The sequence below is a fragment of the Ranitomeya imitator genome, chromosome 5 (assembly GCF_032444005.1).
Source record: "Ranitomeya imitator isolate aRanImi1 chromosome 5, aRanImi1.pri, whole genome shotgun sequence".
NCBI lineage: Eukaryota > Metazoa > Chordata > Amphibia > Anura > Dendrobatidae > Ranitomeya > Ranitomeya imitator.
In genome coordinates, this window is record NC_091286.1 from 83,340,557 (window position 1) to 83,366,284 (window position 25,728).

At 43.5% G+C, this 25,728-nt stretch overlaps 1 protein-coding gene across 2 annotated transcripts in view; it reads right to left on the reverse strand.

Annotated features, from left to right (window-relative positions):
• LOC138681406 (protocadherin Fat 4-like) overlaps positions 1 to 25,728 on the reverse strand; it is a 286,716-nt gene that overhangs the window by 163,199 nt on the left and 97,789 nt on the right. For both annotated transcript variants that reach the window (XM_069768890.1, XM_069768889.1), the window contains exons 27-32: positions 25,030 to 25,271; positions 10,245 to 10,354; positions 7,170 to 7,286; positions 6,199 to 6,335; positions 2,643 to 2,834; positions 1,678 to 1,775 (exon numbers count right to left, since the gene is read on the reverse strand). In XM_069768890.1, the coding sequence (XP_069624991.1) occupies positions 1,678 to 1,775; positions 2,643 to 2,834; positions 6,199 to 6,335; positions 7,170 to 7,286; positions 10,245 to 10,354; positions 25,030 to 25,271 (896 nt within the window). The remainder of the gene's footprint in view (positions 1 to 1,677; positions 1,776 to 2,642; positions 2,835 to 6,198; positions 6,336 to 7,169; positions 7,287 to 10,244; positions 10,355 to 25,029; positions 25,272 to 25,728) is intronic.

The following is a 25,728-nucleotide window of genomic DNA, read 5'->3' on the forward strand; positions in this document are numbered from 1 at the left end:
AAACAAATCACTATAAAAGAAAAGAAATAAACACAAATAAAGTGAAGCATATCACTTCTATGCAAAAAGTCTTGTCTTGTCCATGTCATATATCGGCTGTAAATAAAGATTCTTTTGTTACATGGAATATTCCCAAGAAATATATTTTTTTGAGTGCTGGAGGTGTTTTTCTACTACTTGTCTAATCAGTGTTAGAAGTTTTCAGTTAATGATATGCCCGTACTCCGGGGCGGGACTGTAGGCAGAATATTATCTTCTGTCTCTAAGCCACAGAAACCAAAGAAAGACCTGCCCAAAGGCCACACCGAAACACAAACACGTTCCTCATCATAGAGACTGAGAGAGACAGACTGTTTGTGCCTCATGGCGCCCTGTGGGCAGGTCACTTCTTGGTTTCTCTGGCCTAGAGCACCAAGATATGAGCTGGTCAGATATATACAAGTCAATTGGCACTCTTGTTTACATAGGCCAACAATTATTGATGGGAACAGAATGCTCGCTCTTATACATCAATCTGTTTACACGGAGTAATGGCTGACGATAACAATGATTTTTATAGCGGCATAAATGAACCAATCACCTGACAAGCAAGACTTTTAATCATTTGTTGGGTGATCTTCCATGGATTGATCATAGGGAACAAGGCTTCTTACAAATGTTTGTTCACTGACTGACAGCTTGCCTAAGGGTACCGTCACACAGTGCCATTTCGATCACTACGACGGTACGATTCGTGACGTTCCAGCGATATCGTTACGATATCGCTGTGTCTGACACGCAGCAGCGATCAGGGATCCTGCTGAGAATCGTACGTCGTAGCAGAACGTTTAGAACTTTCTTTCGTCGCTGGATCTCCCGCTGTCATCGCTAGATCGGTGTGTGTGACACCGATCTAGCGATGCGATCTAGCGATGCGTTCGCTTGTAACCAGGGTAAACATCGGGTTACTAAGCGCAGGGCCGCGCTTAGTAACCCGATGTTTACCCTGGTTACAAGTGTAAAACTAAAAAAAAACAAACACCACATACTTACATTCCGTTGTGCGTCAGGTCCCTTGCCGTCTGCTTCCCGCACTGTGACTGCCGGCCGTAAAGTGAAAGCAGAGCACAGCGGTGACGTGTGCTTTCACTTTCACTTTACGGTCGGCAGTCACTGAGTGCGGGAAGCAGAGACGGCAAGGGACCTGACGGACACCAGAATGTAAGTATGTGCTGTTTGTTTTTTTTTACGCTGGTAACCAGGGTAAACATCGGGTTACTAAGCGCGGTCCTGCGCTTAGTAACCCGATGTTTACCCTGGTTACCCGGGGACCTCGGCATCGTTGGTCGCTGGAGAGCTGTCTGTGTGACAGCTCCCCAGCGACCACACTACGATTTACCTACGATCACGGCCAGGTCATATCGCTGGTCGTGATCGTAGGTAAATCGTATAGTGTGATGGTACCCTAAGTGGAACTTAAGGACTCGGAGATTCTTTCTGCCTGAACCTTGAGCATGAATCAGACAGTCTGCATTATGGCAGCTGTGTATGTTTTACTCTGAAACGCGGTAACATTTGTAAGATAACACCTGAAAAGTCATCTGGGAACTCTTTATATGAGACTTATGAATATGCAACTAACATGCTGTAATTTGGCAACTGTATTATAGTTGATGGGGTTTTACGGGACAGTGGTACCTCTGGATTATTGGAATTTTCCGCTTGACCTCATCTAATGTCTGATTTATCTTAATCTCTGCAAAATCACGCGATGGCGGTGGTGACTTCACTTGAACCTGGGGAAAAGAGATAAAATAAAATATTTGGGGTTCAACTATGAAGCAATGTATTATAGAAACCACCTGGCAGGTTTGTAAATGGCAGCTTGTATTCTGCTAACAGACTTTCAGAGCAACTGCTGGATTTTTACATTTCAGCAGCAGCTTTGTTGTATTTTCAGTTCACTTCTATCATTAAAAAAAAATAATCTGATCAACAGCCTTATATTAGGGAATTCGTATATTTTAGCAATATCATGACAGCTGCTTTATAAAGTCAATATATATTCAATATATGTGTGTATATATATATATATATACACAGCTCTGGCAAAAATTAAGAGACCACCACACCAAAACCCTGTCATGGGCGGCCCAATATCCAGACGTGAACCCCATTAAAAACCTCTGGAATGTAATCAAGAGGATGATGGATAGTCACAAGCCTTCAAACAATGATGGAGCCTCCTAACAGACAATTAAACACAGGTGTGAAACTAGCCAATGTAAGGTTTTGATTAATCACTGTTTTATAGGCAGGAGAGTATTACTAGAGGACTAGTAAACCTGCTGCCATGTAGTCCTCCATATTCATGAGCTCAGTATAGCACAACCCCACCACTGATTGGCAGCTTTCTGCCTATGCACAGTGTATACAGAAAGCAGCCAATGAGTGGTGTGGGCGGGGTTATACAGAAGTCAGCATTCAGATAACTGGAAGATCTGTAGCAGATAAGACTGTGATTTTCTCAAAACTGCAGCAAGCAGTCCAGGAAATGATCATAGCTGAAATTAGGGTCTCTGCCCCTATATCACAGTGCTCTCAGATAGGGTTGCAAAAACCTGGTGAAGTATTACCTGTAAACCATGACCACTGTTACATACCTGAACCTCAGCTTGGGCAGAGAGTCCATTTTTGTCAGTTGCCTGCGCTTTGAAGTGAAACGTTCCAGTTTTTCCGGCCACATTGGCAGCTACAATCTGTCCTGTGTGCTTATCAATATCAAACGCATCCCCTGGCTGATCCACCAAGCTGTAGGTAAGTGTTGGCTTTAACATAGAATCTCTACTTTTAGCCTTCAAAAAACAAACAAAATAATTATAACCTTGAATCTGTCACAATCTTTCTTTTTCTGTTTTTTTTTGTCTTCTTTTGCATAAAATATTCTTAGAATAGTGAAATTAATATGTTCTCCCCGTGTTTGCGTGGGTTTTCTTCGGGTACTTTGGTTTCCTCCCACACTCCAAAGACATACTGATAGGGATTCTAGATTGTGAGCCCCATCGGGGACAGTGCCAATAATGTCTGCAAAGCGCTGTGGAATTAATGGCACTATATAAATGAGTAAAACAAATTATACATTAGAAGGTTATCTAAACAGCAAAAACACAGACAAAAAAAAATCAGGAGAATCGATGAAAGACACTGATGACACGCGGACCCACTTTGCATATATAAAAATGACTGACATCTGAATGTCGTCTTATGTTCCCATCTTGCACTTGGATTGGCCAATGGCAGTGATGTAACTTGAAACTCATGGGCCCCAATGCAAAAGCTCCAACAGGGCCCCCCAAATATTTTGGACTTTTAGAGCCCCCTAGGTTCCAGGGCCCGGGTGCGATTGCAACCCCTGCACCTGTTGTAGTTACACCCCTGGTCCGTGGTCTTTGCTAATAAGAAGGGAATGATTTGCTGTCAATAGGCTACCATGAGTGCCATGTTCCGGAGGTCATGTTGTGGAGTAATCTAGAACACTAAGGCAAATGTGTAGGGTCATATATGGAGCTGGATGGGTGCTATAATATTTGCCATTTTGACAACAATCTGCCTTTTTGACCAGATAACTGTAGAACGCCAAGGTTTGCATATCACAGGCCCATGACGGCCTATCCAACAAAGTTACTGTGTATCACTGGGAAGCTAAGAAAAGTAGCTGCTAGAAGCCAAAGAAGTCAAATTAAAGTGTTGCCTAATAGTCTGGCAATGACAGTCTTCCCTGCAGCTGCCACAAAGGAGAATGACTTGGGTAGAAACCAAGTGTGACCTGGAGAGATGCTGAGTAGAGTTGAGTCAATCAATATAGACATACCTTTAGTCAAATTTCCTGTTTATGGAACCTTCAGACTGACAATCACAGTAGGCAACTTTATCTACTGCTCACTTTTAAGTATTAAAGGGGTTGCCCCATATATAGCTGCTGAATTTTGTGTGTGGTGTGATGCATCCATCCATCTTCTCTTTCATTGTGGTTTCAGGTCATGTTTCCTGCTAATTACATTGAAGGACAGGATATACACTACCTTGAAAAAGTATTCATACCCTGTGAACTTTTACACATTCTTTCATGTTACATTGACAAACTTAAATGTATTTTATTGGGATTTTATGTAATATGCCAACACAAAGTAGCAAATATTTGTGAAGTGTAAAGAAAATGATAAGCGGATTTCTAAATATTTAAAAAATATAAATCTGAAAATTCTGATATGCATTTGTATTCAGCCCCTGAGTCAATAATTTGAAGGACCATCCTTCACTGCAATTACTTCTGAAAGTCTTTTTTGTGTATTTTGTTATCAGCTTTGCACATGTAGAGATTGAAAATTTTGCGAATTCTTCTTTGCAAACTAGCTGTAGCTCAGTGAGATTGGATGGAGGCGTCTGCGAATAGCAACTTTCAAGTCTTGCCGCAGATTTTTAATGTTATTTAGGTCTGGACTGTAACTGGGCCATTCAACAATGAATATGTGTTGATTTAAATCATTCCATTGTAGCTATGGCAGTATTTTTATCTCAAGTTTTTTACAACCTCTACAGGTTTTCCTTCAGGTTTCACTGTATTTAGCACCATCCATCTTCTCATCAACTCCGTCCAGCTTCAAAGTCCCTGCTGAAGAAAAGCATCCCCACAGCACGATAATGCCACCACCATGTTTTATGGTGGAGTAGGTGTTTTCACGGTGATTGCAGTGTTATTGTTCGGCCTTATACAGTATAACGTTTAGAATTTATCCCAAAAAGTTCTACTTTGGTCTCATCTGACCAGATCACCTTCCACCACTGTTTCTCCTACATGGCTTTTTGCAAACTGCAAACGGGACTTCTTGTAACTTGTTTTCAAAAATTATTTTCTTCTTGCCATTTTTCTATAAAGCCCAGACTTGCTGAGTATATGACTAATATTTTCCTGTGGGCACCTGATTCTCGCACCTGAGCTGTGGATCTCTGCAGCTCCTCCAAAATCACCACAGGAATATTGACTGCTTCTTGAATTATTGCTCTCCTTGCTTGGGATGCCAGTCTAAGTGAATGACTATATCTTGGTAGGATTGCAGTTGTGCCATACTACTTCCATTTTTGGGTGATGGAGTTAACAGTGCTCTGTGAGATGTTCAAAGCTTGGACCATTTTTATAACCTAACCCTGCTTTACTCTTATCCACAACTTTATCCTTGACCTGTCTGGTGTGTTAATTGGTTTTCATGATGTTGTTTGATCACTTATGTTCTCAAACAAACCTCTGAGGCCTTCACAGAATTGATGTAGTTATACAGAAAATAAGTTACACACAGATGGGCTCAATATATTAATTATGTGGCTTCTGAAGGCAATTGGTCACTTAGGATTTTATTTCTGGGTATCAGACTACAGAGAGATGAATTCAAATGCACGTCACAATTTTCAGATTTATATTTTTTAAACAATTATAAAATCATGTATCATTTCCATTACACTTCACAAATACTTGATACTTTGTGTTGGTATATCACATAAAATACCAATAAAATACATTTCAGTTTGGGAGTGTAACGCGAAAAAATGTGGGAAAGTTTACGGGGTCTGAATCCTTTTCAAGACACTGTATATATATAGAGAGAGAGTGTATCAGAGCGCATCAGAGGCACACAAAGACAGATAACTAAACTGAGAAGGAATGTCAAGCATGTGAATGTCGCAGAGCTGATGAAGAGGGGAAGAGCTGAGAAGGAGTGATTGAGAGAGGTCAGTGACACAATTAAAGTGTTGGCAGACTGCAACACCCGGCTGTAGAAGACCTTAGAAATATAGCTAAAGGGTGAAGTGAAGATGATTCCCAAATTGGCAACCAATTAGGACTCATCGGGTGCCAGTATGGTGCAGATTTGACCTACATAGACATGTGCTGGATGACTATTGGAAGAAGGTGAGGCCAAGGTAATAGTATTGTAAGAAACGGATTGTAAGAGGGAATTAAATTGAGTCAAGATCCACCACAAGAGAAGGAAAAGGGTCCCATTACGTGTGAATGTTGTGAGTAACAGAAGCTGCTGCATTTTCTTTGTCGTGTGTACATACTTTTGAACTGGAAAATGGGAAGATGGAGAAGCACTGAGTAAAGGTATCTGTATAAACTATCTGGTGACTTTACCAAGGGAGCAGCAATACGCGGTATCATACCGTGACTTTAATAACTGGGAATCTGGGAGGAACCGTATTCGTTATTGTAGCGGCATATATGTTTTTCTCAAACACTGGACCCTCTTTGACATCAGGTACAATAATTTCTAATTGAGCCATATTAGGAGACAGTGGACCTGTGAATAAAATGTATAAAGTACTTTTAATGCAAAATTTTAAAAAATATAGCTTTGCATTACCCATAATCACAGATTGTAAATGTTCATAATACAATGGGCTTCGAAAATGTTGATTGCATGATATGGAAACTATCGCTATCTTTATTTGCATCAGTTTTTTGTTAAGTCTCTAACTTGGGCAAACACTTGTTTGGACTACATGAAGTGGCAATAGGTAGGGGCATAGTTAGCGTGAATACCGAGATGGCGGTGCACACCGTCATCCAGGAATTTGGAAAAGCTGGATGAAAGTAGAATTTTTCTTTGTAAATAAATGAAATGTGATATCCAGTGTAAACTACATTATAATGCTTATTATCATACATCGTAGTTGTTATCTTCTAAAATATTTCACCAGTCAAGAAATATCTCATAAACGGAGAACGAATGTTACTGTATCAGTATGTTTTATAACAAAGTTCCCGTGATGCTAAATACAACAATGACTAATAGATGGCTTCTATTTCTGTTGTCATGTTTGCAAAAATGTCCATCGGTAAGTAAAACAATCATAATTACAAAACTAGGTGCTGATCCATCCTCTGATTTACCAATATAAGCCTTATGTGGCAGCTTGAGAGAAAATCCTCTATAAAAATTGCACATTTCTGCTTGGTAGCCATATTTACCGTATTTCATTTATTTTGCATGTTTTTATGCACAACGCACATATTGACTAGCGTAAGGAATGATAACTTGGGCTGAACTTATTTATACAAATACAAGATACTTTACAATATTGGTTGTTACCTATGAATACGTTATTGCTTTATAAAGATTAATATTATTTACCTTGGGTATCAGGAGGCGTATCTGCCTCGACAGTGATATTATAGGATGGCTGGGCATCTTCATCAAATTTTTCTGTTGTCCATAGATTTCCATTTTTCTCATCCAAATAAAATTCACCTGTAAATTACATTAAAGTGAGATGAATATCTCCCAACAAAAGGAAATGTGCTGCCAGCGATTGTAGGGTCTGCGTAAGTGATCCAATCAGTTGCGGAACCAAGTTTGTGATCATTCCACGACTCAATGGTGAGAAATTTACACGGCCGATGTTCAATATGATAAAGCCCTTTTAGACACAACACTCTTTTCCGAATCATGTAAATACTCATAACTATCCAGTCCTTGCTGCTATACATAGACATCCATATAGTACTTTTAAAAAGTTTTTATATTAGATATTGCTGTTATATAATAGTTAGGGAACACTTTAGTGTGTTTAAGATTCCTTCTCCGAACGTCCATTGCCAATGGATACACATGCCCAGTAACTGAGTCCCACCACCTGGACTTCCTTATACAAGGTCTGCAGACTGATTCCTGCTATTATATACGCGAGCCAATACGAATAAGTGGAGCACCCCCAGACACAGGGCCGCGGGTTACTTGGTACCGGTCCTCTCTGGCTCAGTTCTGAGGATGTCACGGTGGCTGGACCCGGTCCGTGACCCTGCTAAGGGGCGTCCAATAAAAGGGATGATGGAAGTCAGCTAAGGTTTCGTGACGCCACCTGTGGTATTCGGTCAGGGTGACTGACACTGCTTGGGGTCCACTGGGGTGATGTGATGGCAGCTAGATGGTATACCTTCCCACAGGTGAAGTATGTCCCCAGGGCTTCCCAGTAGTGTAGGTGGCGATGGTGTGAGGCGCAGTTAATAATGAGGACACAGGGTTGCAGTCTCTTTACCTTTTACTGAAGGCTTCGGGATCCTCAATCCAGAGCACTGCTAATAGGGCTGTCTGAGACTGGACGGTCCAAAGGCACATCCAGAGTTCCCTTTGCAGGTGGAAATCAGTGCCTACCACTAGCGCCTGTGTGTTGTAGTCCTTCCCTGCTGAGCATTCGGGATAGTCCTCACAACTTCTGTTCTCGTTCTTTCTAGTTCTCTCTCTCTCCGTCCCCCAAGTTTGTTATGGCTAGGATGCACCCGTTTGATGGGAAGGCTCGGAGCTATTCTGGGACCCTAGAGACGCCCCTCTCCACGCTTGCCCCCTATGTCTGCTTAGGTGATGTATGGTAGACAGCCAACCTATAATTAACTGTCCTGCGGCATTTGAAGTAAGGCATAAAGTCAGTTACTTCCTCGGTGTTCCGGTCACCGGCTACGCACCTCAGTAGGATGTTAACGTTCTCGGGGCATGACTCCTACTGGCTCTCCTTCGTGCTTCATCTCGTTTCTCACTGTCCACAATATCCTTCGATTCGTGTCCTTTCTTTAGATGCCGCCGCAAGGTAGTGCAGGCGCGGCTCTGTGACGATCTGTCCTTGTCGCCAAGTCTCTGCCAGGTTCCCACGCCTGACAGGGACCCCTCTGAAGTCTCCCCCACAACACCCCCTGCCATGGGATGTTGCCTGGGCAAAACCCAGCCAGCTTCTGCCTAACTTCCTATCCAACCCCCAGTTTTACCAAAGTGTGAGGAGTGGCCTAATAAATAGAACCTTTTGCTCCCCCTAGTGGCCGGAGTGTGAAGTGTAATGTGTGCTGGTGATACCTGGTCAGGTGAACTCCTTTAGTGCCATCAAACGTACCATCACTCCCCTTAGTGGAGGAGCGACATTACTGCAAAGACCAGGTCTCTGGGTCACTGCATAAGCACACTAGAACATTCCATGAAAAAGAGAAAAAGAAGGTGGTGTTCACCGTTCCTGTTAAAAGACTTTTATTTCATCTGTTAAAAAACATGGAGCTGGGGAGGAGTGTGGAGAGCAGGATGACCGGTCAATGGATGTTTCGCCCTGATTGTGCTTCAATGGGTCCTGAGTCTGAGTTCTCACGACCTGTTGAAGCAAAATCAACGCAAAATGTCCGTCGTCTGTTCATCCTGCTCTTCACACTCCTCCCCAGCTGCATGATTTTAACAGATGAAATAAAAGTCTTTTAACAGGTACAGAGAGTCCTACCTTCTTTTTCTCTTTTTTCATCGACTAGTATCGTGTATTTTTCTTCTACATACAGGTTAAGACCAATTTGAGTGCACAAGAACTTGTATAGTAGTATTTGATGTTGGGGCCGGATTTGTTCCCTTTTTCCCTATACACACCAGAACAGTCTTCTTACAAGAAATCATATTTATGTGAAGGTCATTATACGAGAAAATTTAATCACCAGGCGATGCTATATAACAATTCTGCAACAGCAATATCTAGGCAGAAAAACATTTTTTTTACAAATAAATCCAATGATTGGATGATCTAGTAAAGGTGGAACAAAAAGAAGTCAATGGGAACTTAAGGTCACCATGCTCTGACCAAGTCACATTGTCTTGAAAACTGGCAGAGGTTATGCTCTGACCAAGCCAAATTATCTTGATAACTGGCAGAGGTTCAGTTCTAAAAAAACCGCATTGTCCTGGTAACTGGCAGAGTTTCCATCGGTTGATTCTCCACTAATACTAACTTTTTAACATATCTCTATGGCAGCAGAATTTTGAAAGTTTCTTCTTGTATCATTTTTTTTAAATGGGACAACTTGAAATGACATTTAGTGCTTTTATACATAAGGACTAAGGCTATAACCTATCTTTATTAGTTATCGGCACATTTCATCATCAGCATTACTATTATTATTATTATTATTATTATTATTAATAGCAAGCTTTTTTATATATACGGTAATATTTTTTATAATTACGGTACTTATTTTTGGTTGACATCTTGTTGACTTTGTAGTCAATTACTAATTAATAATATAGGTCATGTCTTATGTTAAAATTGCTTTATCTTATAGTCGTTACCTTGGAATGAATCGGTATGAAACTTGAGGGAGCACTGTATTACCAACAACCCAGTTTCTAAATTACTGACTTGGAATAGCATAGAAATAATACAAATAATGAAAGATTGATAGATGATCATACCTTTGTCATTACCGGAAACAATTCTGTAAGTGACATTTTGTCCTGTAGCATTCTTAGCAGAAAATGTAAAGACAGGTTCTTCTTTGGGTTTGTTTTCCCTGAGAACTGTGCTAAAGAGGAAGAGTTCATCATTACATCAGTTCATGTTGTCCTGAATTCTCAAAACAATAGTAAAAAAATATTATATATACATAAAAAGAAATGGATATTCCACGGAGATTTCTCTTATTCCTATAGTTAAAAATATCAGACACCATAAAAAAGCCATAATGTGTTTATACAAAGAAACAAACAGAATAGAGAAAATTTAGGAAGGAATTTAGGAATTTTCTCCAGTTGGAAATACTCAGGTGTCCTATAGCTCCCTCACAGAACTTACAGTAATGTGCAAAAGGTACCATGGGTAGGTGTGGAAAAATGCTGAAAAGTAAGAATGCTTCCAAATATAGAAATTTTAATAACATATTTTTATCAATACACAAAATGCAAAGTAAATAACAAAAGAGAAATCTAAATCAAAGTAACGTGGTGTGAACATCTTTTGCCTTCAAAACAGTATCAAAGCATCAATTTTTCTAGATGCACTTGCACACAGTTTTTTAAGAAACTCGGTAGGGAGGTTGTTGCAAATATCTTGGAGAACTAACCACAGATCTTCTTTGGATGTAGGCTTGTGTGAATTATTCTGTCCCTCCATGTAATCCCAGAAAGACATATCACATATGTGATTATGAGCGGTCTTACCCACATCAAAAGGAAGTTCTGAGGTGAGATCGTTCCAATTATTATTTTGCATCGATCGCACTTACTGTATCTCCATGTGACAGATGGGGGCAGGTGATATGCGATATGTGATATATACTTGTTTAAATACTCCCTCATAGGAGTGTATATTGTGCTTCGGTTTTTTTCCCATTGGAGACTGACACATTCATGTGAACTAGCAGGTCTCAGGGATTGGATTATTGTGTTATTTCCCTTGAATGGGAATTATTTCTTGTGAGTCTTCTATGTTCTTATACAGTTGGCTATACCAACTTTTTAGCTAAATATTGATTAAAAGTTATTTTTTATTTTTTTATTAGTCACACCCTGCTTATAACATTGTATTGGACTGGTGCATATCACGTTTGGATTATATCATCACTTCCAAAACTCCTTGTTCTTCTTTATGCTAAAGATAGTTCTTAAGGGAAACTGACGGGTCCCCCATGCCTCCAACCCACCAGCATTTGTATTTTTGCTGCTAAACACCCTGCCTAACCATCCCTTTATTGTGTTTGACACCTAAAAACATGTTTAAAAAAGTTCTTTCTAAACTCAGTTTTCATATGTAAATGAACCTTTTGAAAAGTTAATGGAGCATTTGTTTCCCCAGAACAGTCATCCCACTCAGCATGCTATCAATCCCCTGTGGGCTTGATAACATGATTTGCAATACCCTGCACCATCACCGCTTCTCTGCAAAACTCAAGCAGCTTTCTTTACCCACGCCATTGCGCCTCGGAAGGCGGGTGTACGCTGCTCAGTTTCAGAGGCGCACTGCGCATGTCCAGAAGGGAAGAAGACGGCTTATGAAGCCAGGAAGAGTATACCCGGCTTCAGAGGTGCACTTGCAATTTAATAAACGACAAAAATAAGCTATTAACACTTCTACAGTTGAAAGCATTCTTACTTTACAGCATTTTTTCTACACCTGCCTAAAACTTTTGCACAGTATGGCATAGCATACAGATATATAGTTAAAGCTCATCATTAATCTCTGTACAAAATGCATACAGATAAAGTAATAAATTGCCACAGAACTAACTTCCAATCCACCCTGCTTACTCCCCTGTGCCTCAATCAAATCCAGACTTAAGACGGAAAGACCCACAAACAAGCAAGACCTGAAGGCTGCGGCTGTAAAGGCCTGGCAAAGCATTAAGAAGGAGGAAACCCAGCGTTTGGTGATGTCCATGGGTTCCAGACTTAAGGCAGTGATTGCCTCCAAAGGATTTGCAACAAAATATTGAAAATAAAAATATTTTGCTTGGGTTATGTTTATTTGTCCAATTACTTTTGACCTCCTAAAATGTGGAGTGTTTGTAAAGAAATGTGTACAATGCCTACATTTTCTATCAGATATTTTTGTTCAACCCTTCAAATTAAACGTTACAATCTGCACTTGAATTCTGTTGTAGAGGTTTCATTTCAAATCCAATGTGGTGGCATGCAGAGCCCAACTCGCGAAAATTGTGTCACTGTCCAAATATTTCTGGCCCTAACTGTATAAAGTATGACATTTCACACTGACGCCTGATGAAGACCAGTGGAGAAACTATAGCGCCTGTACCAGGGGCGGACATACTGCCTGCGGAACCGATGCAGCTGCACCGGAGCCCTGAAGGAGGGTGGGCCCAAAACAAATACTGCAGAGCCCTGAAGGAGGGTGGGCCCAAAACAAATACTGCAGAGCCCTGATGGAGGTTGGGCCCAAAACAAATACTGCGGAGCCCTGAAAGACGATGGGCCCAAAACAACTACTGACGATGCTTGATCCATCCAAAGAGACAGCGGCAGCAGGAACACTGTGAGGAGAGACAGGAGCTGTCATTTTCAGGAGGGGGCCCTCTCTGCTTCACTCTGCAATGCCAGAGTCAAGGGCCCCTGCATCTCCTGTTATGTGGCTGACAGGAGCTGTGCAGCGGACGAGCGGTACTGCAGGGAGAACGTGGTCACTGAGCAGCGCAGCACATCATGTATAAGCCCCTCTGCTCCTCCTGCTGGGGTCTCTGTGGAGTCGGGGCTGCCCTGCCCTCTGAGTATCAGCCTCCATACATGCTGCAGGTTAGGGGGGGACTTTTTGGACTCCTGTCATGATCATCTGTAAAGTAAGTGGCTGGCCAGTGGGGCGGATAATTGTGCTTAGCGAAGACATTTGCCACAGCCACTATAGAGGGGGAGACTGGAGAGGGGCCCCTTATACAGCGCTGCAGTATACTTGTGCCTCACACTGTCAGCCAACCACAGACTCCGCTTTATGTGCAGTCCTGTGATTGGCTCAGACTTGATAATGGACAGGTGTCTGCCTTGCCATGAATTCACACCAGGCCCTAGTGGACAGGTTCATGGTGGATGCTCATTTTGTGGCCTTCCTGAGCCGTCCCTGTAGCCTCAGTAATACCTCATGTCTTCTCTGACAGAAAACATCATTATGTCCAGCAGGCGGCGCCATCACAGATTGCTGCTTGTGAGACTGGACTTGTGAGAACTCCGCAGCAGTACGGGGTGCAGGAAGGTGGCGGCTCCCGAGTACACTGGCTCCCCCACCTCCATGATAGCAGTGCCCTTGCCCCACAGCTGCTGTGTATTAGGCTACTTTCACACATCAGGTCTTTGCTGTCAGGCGCAATCCGGCAAGTTTTGAAAAAAAAGGATCCTTTTTTTTTCCCCCAGATCCGTTTTTTTTCTCATAGTGTTGTATTAGCGCCAGATTGTGCCTGATGGCCACATGTTTCATCCATTTTTTGCCGGATCCGTCTAAAAAAAAATTTCCGGCAAAAAAATGTCAAGCGACGGTTCTAGCGATAAACGGATGAAATTGACATGTGAAATGATGAATCCGGCCTCCGAATCCAGTTTTCTATGCATTCTCCATGCAATCATGCAAAATTTTAATTCTGGGGTCTCTCTCTGATCCGTTGCATCAGTTTTTCACAATTTCCAACGGATCCGTTTTTTAAAAAATTTGCTGGATCCTGCCTAACGGCAAAAACCTGATGTGTGAAAGTAGCCTAAGCCGTGTCCCGTCCTCTCCAACCATCACTAGACAGGCAGTCGGGACAGAGGGAGAGGGAGGACGGACATGGCCGCTGTGTGCTGAAGCAGTGACAGGAAGCTGCTCAGCTCTCACCCTGCTCTGCTGTATCCCCAATATCCTGCTGACCACTCATGGCTGCTGTACTGGGGGCGGGCAGGTGTGTAAAGACCCTGACTGCTTCTGAAGACCGACTACAGCAAAGGTAAGTGTCTGTATACAGTTTATAGCATATGTAAATGTATATAGAGTTTATAATAGTATGGTATACTAGATGGTGGCCTAATTCTAACGCATCGGGTATTCTAGAATATGCATGTCCACGTAGTATATAGCACAGCCACGTAGTATATTGCCCAGCCACGTAGTATATTGCCCAGCCACGTAGTATATTGCCCAGCCATCTATATATATAATTGTCTAAGGGTTTTTCCGTCTGTCTGTCTTTCTGTCCGTCTGTCTGTCTGTCTGTCCTGGAAATCCCGCGTCTCTGATTGGTCGAGGCCGCCAGGCCTTGACCAATCAGTGACGGGCACAGTATCGACGTAGAAATCCTGCGTCTCTGATTGGTCGAGGCCGCCAGGCCTCGATCAATCAGCGACCGGCACAGCGACGATGATGTCATAAAGGACGTAGACATCCCGCGTCTCTGATTGGTTGAGGCCGCTAGGCCTCGACCAATCAGCGACCGGCACAGCGACGATGATGTCATAAAGGACGTAGACATCCCGCGTCTCTGATTGGTTGAGGCCGCTAGGCCTCGACCAATCAGCAACGGGCACAGCGACGATGATGTCATAAAGGACGTAGAAATCCCACGTTTCTGATTCAGCGACGGGCACAGTATCGAAGTAGATGTCATAATGGTTGCCATGGCGACGATGATGTCATAAAGGTTGCCTCGACCAATCAGCGATGGGCACAGTCTGCCGCGAATTCTGGAATCATCATTGTCCATATACTACGGGGACATGCATATTCTAGAATACCCGATGCGTTAGAATCGGGCCACAATCTAGTCTATATATATAATTATCTAAGGGTTTTTCCGTCTGTCTGTCTGTCTGTCCTGGAAATCCCGCGTCTCTGATTGGTCGAGGCCGCCAGGCCTCGACCAATCAGCGACGGGCACAGCGACGATGATGTCATAAAGGACGTAGACATCCCGCGTCTCTGATTGGTCGAGGCCGCCAGGCACAGCGACGATGATGTCATAATGGCTGCCATGGCGACGATGATGTCATAAAGGTTGCCTCGACCAATCAGCGACGGGCACAGTCTGCCGCGAATTCTGGAATCATCATTGTCCATATATTACAGGGACATGCATATTCTAGAATACCCGATGCGTTAGAATCGGGCCACAATCTAGTATAGTATATTGCCCAGTCACGTAGTATATTGCCCAGTCACGTAGTATATTGCCCAGCCACATAGCATATTGCCCAGTTACGTACTATATTGCCCAGTTACGTACTATATTGCCCAGCTACGTAGTATATTGCCCAGTTACGTACTATATTGCCCAGCTGCGTACTATATTGCCTAGCCACGTAGTATATTGCCCAGTGACGTAGTATATTGCCCAGTGACATAGTATATTGCCCAGCCACATAGTATGCCCAGTCACGTATATTGCCCAGTCACGTAGTATATTGCCCAGCCACGTAGTATATTGCCCAGTAACGTAGTATATTGCTCAGCCACGTAGTATATTGCCCAGCCACGTAGTATATTGCCCAGTCACGTAGTATATTGCACAGCCCATCTAGTATAAAGCACAGCCCATCTAGTATATATATGTAGTATATTGCCCAGCCCACGTAGTATATAGCAATGTGGGCATCATATCCCTGTTAAAAAAAGAATTAAAATAAAAAATAGTTATATACTCACCTTCCGGAGCCCCCGGATCCAAACCAAGCGGTTACCGACCCTGAGTCCTCGCGTGCTTCAGTCTGAAAAGTGCATTGCGGTCTCGCGAGATGATGACGTAGCAGTCTCGTGAGACCGCTACACCATCTCGCAAGATCGCAGCATGGGCCGGTTACCGGAGCGTCACGAGCGGGAAAGGCCTGTTGTGGATCTGAGGGGCCGACGGACGGTGAGTATATAACGATTTTTTTATTTTTTTAATTATTTTTAACATTAGATCTTTTTACTATTGATGCCGCATAGGCAACATCAATAGTAAAACGTTGGTCACACAGGGTTAATAGCAGCGTTAACCGAGTGCATTACACCGCGGCATAGCACGGTCGGTTAACGCTGCCATTAACCCTGTGTGAGCAGTGACCAGAGGGGAGTATGGAGGGGGCACTGACTGCGGGGAGGAAGGAGCGGCCATGTTGCCGCCAGACTGTGCCCGTTGCTGATTGGTCGCGGCAAAACAGCCACGACCAATCAGCGACTTGGATTTCCATGATAGACAGAGGCCGCGACCAATGAATATCTGTGACAGACAGACAGACAGACGGAAGTGACCCTTAGACAATTATATAGTAGATAGTGAACATGACTGTGTATATGGTTTACAGAATATGTAATATTGTGTACATAGTGTATTACACAGGCTGCATTGTGTATGTGCATGCGTGCATGAGGCTATAGTGTGTGTGTGTGTGTGTGTGTGTGTTCATGTCTGTCTGGTCTGGCCTGGGTTGATGCGCTGCCCTACATGGCAGATTTACAGTGGGCCACTCCTGTAGCCAGACCACCCTGTGAAATAATGCTATAATGCATAACATGAGTTATGTGTGCTATGTTCTATCAAATAAGGAACTTCAGGCTATTGTTTAGATTTGATACTTGTGTTCTATACTGTAAATTTGTCCCTGTATATGTTTCGATAAAATCATTGTGGAATGGAGGGGGGCCCCATACGTAATTCTCACACAGGGGCCCTCTGCAGTCTGTGTCCGCCCCTGGTCTGCACATTCCCTAATTAAAGACCACCCGTACCTTACTTCATTGGGGCTGAATATCAGCAGAGTTTTCATCTTATTTACCAAATTGACAGTGACGGAGCTCGTGTGTGCTAGTGGAGGAGACCCTCGGTCTCTAGCGACCACTGACAGACTGACCAATCCAGGCTTCAGATGGTTTGTAGCAGTAACTGTTTTTCCATATCTTATATTTTAGGTCCGCCTCTGAATATCTTTTGAAAGTACTTAGTTAATGGGTCCAATTTCTATAGTTGTGAATGGTTTCTTTATATAGCATATATTAAAAAATAACATAAAATAATGATTGTCGTTCAAAATAGTTTTAGGTGAATCCCAGGTCTGCCCAACTCTGTTCAAGTGGGGCCCTAAATAAACTAGGATTAACAGAACGGTTTGATCTATTGTGCTAAATCCACTATATAATTGTCTAAGGGTCACTTCCGTCTGTCTGTCTGTCTGTCTTTCTGTATGTCTTTTTGTCACGGATATTCATTGGTCGCGGCCTCTGTCTGTCATGGAAATCCAAGTCGCTGATTGGTAGTGGCAAAACGCCCACGACCAATCAGTGACGGGCGCAGTCCGGCGGCAACATGGCCGCTCCTTCCTCCCCGCAGTCAGTGCCCGCTCCATACTCCCCTCCAGTCAGCGCTCACACAGGGTTAATGGCAGCGCTAAGGAACCTCGTTATGCCGCGGTGTAACGCACTCCATTAACGCTGCTATTAACCCTGTGTGACCAACTGTTTTACTATTGATGCTGGCTATGCAGCATCAATAGTAAAAAGATCTAATGTTAACCCCTTCCCGACCTTTGACGCCACGTAAGCGTCATGAAAGTCGGTGCCAATCCGACCCATGACGCCTATGCGGCGTCATGGAAAGATCGCGTCCCTGCAGACCGGGTGAAAGGGTTAACTCCCATTTCACCCGATCTGCAGGGACAGGGGGAGTGGTAGTTTAGCCCAGGGGGGGTGGCTTCACCCCCTCGTGGCTACGATCGCTCTGATTGGCTGTTGAAAGTGAAACTGCCAATCAGAGCGATTTGTAATATTTCACCCATTATAACGGGTGAAATATTACAATCCAGCCATGGCCGATGCTGCAATATCATCGGCCATGGCTGGAAATACTAGTGTGCCCCCACCCCACCCCTCCGATCGCCCCCCCACCCCCCCGATCTGGCCGGTACACTGCTCCGGCTCCCCTCCGTCCAGTGCTCCGCTCCCCCCCGTGCTCGTGTCCGCTCCCCCCGTGCTCCAATCACCCCCCCGTGCTCCAATCACCCCCCCTGCACTCCGATCCACCCCCCCCCGTGCTCCGTTCCACCCCCCCGTGCTCCGTTCCAGCCCCCCCGTGCTCCGTTCCACGCCCCCCGCGCTCCGTTCCACCCCTCCCGCGCTCCGATTCCCCCCCCCGTGCTCCGATCCCCCCCCCCGTGGTCCCCTCCCACCCTATCATACTTACCGATCCAGCCGTGGTCCCGTCCGTCTTCTCCCGGGCGCCGCCATCTTCCAAAATGGCGGGCGCATGCGCAGTGCGCCCGCCGAATCTGCCGGCCGGCAGATTCGTTCCAAAGTGCATTTTGATCACTGAGATATAATCTATCTCAGTGATCAAAATAAAAAAAATAATAAATGACCCCCCCCCTTTGTCACCCCCATAGGTAGGGACAATAAAAAAATAAAGAAATTTTTTTTTTTCCACTAATGTTAGAATAGGGTTAGGGTTAGGGGTAGGGTTAGGGTTAGGGTTAGGGGTAGGGTTAGGGTTAGGGGTAGGGTTAGGGCTAGGGTTAGGGCTAGGGTTAGGGTTAGGGTTAGGAATGTGCACACGTATTCTGGTCCTCTGCGGATTTTTCCGCTGCGGATTTGATAAATCCGCAGTGCTAAACCGCTGCGGATTTATGGCGGATTTACCGCGTTTTTTTCTGCGCATTTCACTGCGGTTTTACAATTGCGATTTTCTATTGGAGCAGTTGTAAAACCGCTGTGGAATCCGCACAAAGAAGTGACATGCTGTGGAATGTAAACCGCTGCGTTTCCGTGCAGTTTTTCCGCAGCATGTGTACAGCGATTTTTGTTTCCCATAGGTTTACATTGAACTGTACACTCATGGGAAACTGCTGCGGATCCGCAGCGTTTTCCGCAGCGTGTGCACATACCTTTAGAATTAGGCCATGTGCACACGGTGCGGATTTGGCTGCGGATTCGCAGCAGTGTTCCATCAGGTTTACAGTACCATGTAAACATATGAAAAACCAAATCCGCTGTGCCCATGGTGCGGAAAATACCGCGCGGGAACGCTGCGTTGTATTTTCCGCAGCATGTCAATTCTTTGTGCGGATTCCGCAGCGTTTTACACCTGTTCCTCAATAGGAATCCGCAGGTGAAATCCGCACAAAAAACACTGGAAATCCGCGGAAAATCCGCAGGTAAAACACAGTGCCTTTTACCCGCAGATTTTTCAAAAATGGTGCGGAAATATCTCACACGAATCCACAACGTGGGCACATAGCCTTAGGGTTAGGGTTGGAATTAGGGTTGTGGTTAGGGTTAGGGGTGTGTTGGGGTTAGTGTTGTGGTTAGGGGTGTGTTGCGGTTAGGGTTGTGTTTAGGGTTATGGCTACAGTTGGGATTAGAGTTAGGGGTGTGTTGGGGTTAGGGTTGTGATTAGGATTATGGCTACAGTTGGGATTAGGGTTAGGGGTGTGTTGGAGTTAGAATTGAGGGGTTACCACTGTTTAGGCACATCAGGGGTCTCCAAACGCAACATGGCGCCACCATTGATTCCAGCCAATCTCGTATTCAAAAAGTCAAATGGTGCTCCCTCACTTCCGAGCCCTGACGTGTGCCCAAACAGTGGTTTACCCCCACATATGGGGTACCAGCATACTCAGGACAAACTGCGCAACAATTACTGGGGTCCAATTTCTCCTGTTACCCTTGTGAATCTAAAAAAATGCTTGCTAAAACATAATTTTTGAGGAAAGAAAAATGATTTTTTATTTTCACGGCTCTGCGTTGTAAACGTCTGTGAAGCACTTGGGGGTTCAAAGTGCTCACCACATATCTAGATAAGTTCCTTGGGGGGTCTAGTTTCTAAAATGGGGTCACTTGTGGGGGGTTTCTACTGTTTAGGCACACCAGGGGCTCTGCAAACGCAACGTGACACCCGCAGACCATTCCATCAAAGTCTGCATTTCAAAAGTCACTACTTCCCTTCTGAACCCCGACGTGTGCCCAAACAGTGGTTTACCCCCACATATGGGGTATCAGCGTACTCAGGAGAAACTGGACAACAACTTTTGGGGTCCAATTTCTCCTGTAACCCTTGGGAAAATAAAAAATTCTGGGCTAAATAATTATTTTTGAGGAAAGAAAACGTATTTATTATTTTCACGGCTCTGCATTATAAACTTCTATGAAGCACTTGGGGGTTCAAAGTGCTCACCACACATCTAGATAAGTTCCTTTCAGGGTCTAGTTTCCAAAATGGGGTCACTTGTGGGGGGTTTCTACTGTTTAGGCACATCAGGGGCTCTGCAAACGCAACGTGACGCCCGCAGAGCATTCCATCAAAGTCTGCATTTCAAAACGTCACTACTTCAATTCCAAGCCCCGGCATGTGCCCAAACAGTAGTTTACCCCCACATATGGGGTATCACCGTACTCAGGAGAAACTGGACAACAAATATTGGGGTCAAATTTCTCCTGTTACCCTTGGGAAAATAAAAAATTCTGGGCTAAATAATTATTTTTGAGGAAAGAAAACGTATTTATTATTTTCACGGCTCTGCATTATAAACTTCTATGAAGCACTTGGGGGTTCAAAGTGCTCACCACACATCTAGATAAGTTCCTTTGGGGGTCTAGTTTCCAAAATGGGGTCACTTGTGGGGGGTTTCTACTGTTAAGCCACATCAGGGGCTCTGCAAACGCAACGTGACGCCCACAGAGCATTCCATCAAAGTCTGCATTTCAAAACGTCACTACTTCACTTCCGAGCCCCGGCATGTGCCCAAACAGTGATTTACCCCCACATATGGGGTATCAGCGTACTCAGGAGAAACTGGACAACAACTTTTGGGGTCAAATTTCTCCTGTTACCCTTGGGAAAATAAAAAATTGCAGGCTAAAAGATCATTTTTGAGAAAATAATTTTTTTTTTTATTTTCATGGCTCTGCGTTATAAACTTCTGTGAAGCACTTGGGGGTTCAAAGTCCTCACCACACATCTAGATTAGTTCCTTTGGGGGTCTAGTTTCTAAAATGGTGTCATTTCTGGGGGATCTCCAATGTTTAGGCACACAGGGGCTCTCCAAACGTGACATGGTGTCCGCTAATGATTGGAGCTAATTTTCCATTTAAAAAGCCAAATGGCGTGCCATCCCTTCCGAGCCCTGCCGTGCGCCCAAACAGTGGTTTACCCCCACATATGGGGTATCAGCGTACTCAGGACAAACTGGACAACAATATTTGGGGTCCAATTTCTCCTATTATCCTTGGCAAAATAGGAAATTCCAGGCTAAAAAATCATTTTTGAGGAAAGAAAAATTATTTTTTATTTTCATGGCTCTGCGTTATAAACTTCTGTGAAGCACGTGGGGGTTTAAAGTGCTCAATATGCATCTAGATAAGTTCCCTGGGGGGTCTAGTTTCCAAAATGGGGTCACTTGTGCGGGAGCTCCAATGTTTAGGCACACAGGGGCTCTCCAAACGCGACATGGTGTCCGCTAACAATTGGAGCTAATTTTCCATTCAAAAAGTCAAATGGCGCGCCTTCTCTTCCGAGCCCTGCCGAGTGCCCAAACAGTGGTTTACCCCCACATATGAGGTATCGGCGTACTCGGGAGAAATTGCCCAACAAATTTTATGATCCATTTTATCCTACTGCCCATGTGAAAATGAAAAAATTGAGGCGAAAAGAATTTTTTTGTGAAAAAAAATTACTTTTTCATTTTTACAGATCAATTTGTGAAGCACCTGAGGGTTTAAAGTGCTCACTAGGCATCTAAATTAGTTCCTTGGGGGGTCTAGTTTCCAAAATGGGGTCACTTGTGGGGGAGCGCCAATGTTTAGGCACACAGGAGCTATCCAAACGCGACATGGTGTCCGCTAACGATGGAAATAATTTTTCATTCAAAAAGTCAAATGGCGCTCCTTCCCTTCCGAGCCTTACCATGTGCCCAAACAGTGGTTTACCTCCACATGTGAGGTATTGGTGTACTCAGGAGAAATTGCCCAACACATTTTAGGATCCATTTTATCCTGTTGCCCATGTGAAAATGAAAAAATTGAGGCTAAAAGAATTTTTTTGTGAAAAAAAAGTACTTTTTCATTTTTACGGATCAATTTGTGAAGCACCTGGGGATTCAAAGTGCTCACTATGCATCTAGATAAGTTCCTTGGGGCGTCTAGTTTCCAAAATGGGGTCACTTGTGGGGGAGCTCCAATTTTTAGGCACACGGGGGCTCTCCAAACGTGACATGGTGTCCGCTAAAGAGTGGAGCCAATTTTTGATTCAAAAAGTCAAATGGCGCTCCTTCCCTTCCAAGCCCTGCCGTGCGCCAAAACAGTGGTTTACCCCCACATATGAGGTATCAGCGTACTCAGAACAAATTGGACAACAACTTTCGTGGTTCAGTTTCTCCTTTTACCATTGGGAAAATAAAAAAATTGTTGCTAAAAGATAATTTTTGTGACTAAAAAGTTAAATGTTCATTTTTTCCTTCCATGTTGCTTCTGCTGCTGTGAAGCACCTGAAGGGTTAATAAACTTCTTGAATGTGGTTTTGAGTACCTTGAGGGGTGCAGTTTTTAGAATGGTGTCACTTTTGGGTATTTTCAGCCAAATAGACCCCTCAAACTGACTTCAAATGTGAGGTGGTCCCTAAAAAAAATGGTTTTGTAAATTTCGTTGTAAAAATGACAAATCGCTGGTCGAATTTTAACCCTTATAACTTCCTAACAAAAAAAAATTTTGTTTCCAAAATTGTGCTGATGTAAAGTAAACATGTGGGAAATGTTATTTATTAACTATTTTGTGTCACATATCTCTCTGGTTTAACAGAATAAAAATTCAAAATGTGAAAATTGCGAAATTTTCAAAATTTTCGCCAAATTTCCGTGTTTATCACAAATAAATGCAGAATTTATTGACCTAAATTTACCACTAACATGAAGCCCAATATGTCACGAAAAAACAATCTCAGAACCGCTAGGATCCGTTGAAGCGTTCCTGAGTTATTACCTCATAAAGGGACACTGGTCAGAATTGCAAAAAACGGCAAGGTCTTTAAGGTCAAAATAGGCTGGGTCTTGAAGGGGTTAAAAATAATTTAAAAAAAAAAATCAACATATACTCACCTTTCGGCGCCTTTCCCGTTCCTCGTGACGCTCCAGTGACCGGTCCATGCATTGCGATCTCACGAGACCGCTATGTCATCATCTCGCGAGACCGCAATGCACTCTTGAGACCGGAGCGCACGAGGAGCATCGGTAAATGCTTCCTGGATCCGGGTGCCAACGGAAGGTGAGTATATAACTATTTTTATTTTAATTCTTTTTTTTTTTAACAGGGATATGATGCCCACATTGCTATATAATACGTGGGCTGAGCAATATAATACGCGGGCTGCTGGGCAATATACTACGCGGGCTGTGCAATATACTACGTGCGCTGAGCAATATACTACGCGGGCTGGGCAATATACTACGTGACTGGGCAATATACTACCTGGTTGGGCAATATACTACGTGGCTGGGCAATATAGTACGTGACTGGGCAATATACTACGTGGCTGGGCTATATACTATGTGACTGGGCAATATACTATGTGGCTGGGCAATATATTACGTGACTGGGCAATATAGTACATGACTGGGCAATATACTACGTGGTTGGGTAATATACTACGTGACTGGGCAATATACTACGTGGGCTGTGCAATATACTACGTGGTTGGGCAATATACTACGTGGCTGGGCAATATACTACATGGGCTGTACAATATACTATGTGGATGGACAATATACTATGTGACTGGGCAATATACTACGTGGGCTGTGCAATATACTACGTGGACATGCATATTCTAGAATACCCGATGCGTTAGAATCGGGCCACCATCTAGTACAATAATAATAATCAGGGCAGTAGAGCTATCCGCAGGGGAGCTTTATGGGGATTCACCCCTAACCCCTAACTCCTGTCTGCTGGGTGGCCCCTGGAGACAAGTACACCAGGAGTATGCACATAGATTTGGCACTATATCAGAGTCTTTTGTTTATTTTTTATTGTCTGGACACTACGTAACAGTATTAGCACGTATGATATAACAATATGTAGCCATATTGTAACATAATAATATACTTTCCTCTTGTACTGACTGCACTCCTCTAATGACCGTGCCATGATTCCTTGCAGTCATAGGAGATTATAATGTCACGTGAACACCGGGAATGCCAAATGGCTGCAGCCAATCAGGAATTATTTTTTTTTATTAAATTATATATTTTTTTTACTATTAAATGACATGAGAATGTAACAGAGCTGCCAGGAATCACAGTACTAATATCGCTGGAGCGGTGTCAGTTTGGCAGGTGGGTATATTATTTATTTTATATGTGGATACTTCAGCAATTAAGAAAAGGTTCTCCAGTGGTGGACAATCCTGCTAAGAGCTTGTTCATATGTTACATTTTTTGCAGTGTTTTTACGTGTGTTTTAGACATTGAAAAGATGCAGCAATTTACTCTACCAGCAAAGCGAATGAGATTTCTGAAATCTCTTGAACATGCTGATTATTTTTTTTCTTGCACAACCTTCAAAGCCTTTTTCCATGTCAATTCCTTCAGCGTTTTAACTGCATCTTTCACCCATTCAAATGAATGGGGGGGAAAAAGAATGCAAGTAAAAACTCATTAAAAAAAAACAAAAGCAAAAAAGCGTTAACAACGCACGTATTTTACGCAGCTTTTTTCCTGGCAGCATTGCGGCTTTTGCGGAACGTCTGCACATACCCTAATTAAAGACCATCCGTACCTTACTTCATTGGGGCTGAACACCGGCAGAGTTTTCATCTTATTTACCAAATTGACCGTGACGGAGCTCGTGTTTGCGAGTGGAGGAGACCCTCGGTCTTTAGCGACCACTGACAGACTGACCAATCCAGGCTTCAGATGGTTTGTAGCAGTAATTATTTTTCCATATCTTACATTTTCAAAGGTGAAGTAGGTGGATGACGGGTCAGACACCAGGGAATACTCAACAACCCCATTATTGCCCTGTCGGAAATATGCATTAATGTTATATAACCATGATGATTTTTTTTTCACACCACAAAGGACAATAGAAAATACAAAATATGCAGAAAAGACAGTTAGTATCTTTACTAGTTAGTGGATTTAACCACCTGGCTATACACATTGTTTAAAGGGGTTGTCTGGGAGAGACCCAGCACCCCACTAATCAGCTTTTATTGGTTGCCGGATATAAGCAATGTATGGGAAAGAACACAGCTTAATATCTCCCATTCAAGTTAACAGGTGATAGGGTGCAGTACCCAGCAACAGCCGCTAGGCAATGTTCGGTGCTGCTCTGTTAGGCCTCTTTCACACGTCAGTGTCTCCGGTACGTGTACTGATAGTTTTCTCACGTACCGGAGACACTGACACACGTAGTCTGGCACAGGTCTCCGTGTTTTCACGGACCGTGTGCCCGTGTTGAAAACACGAGTACATG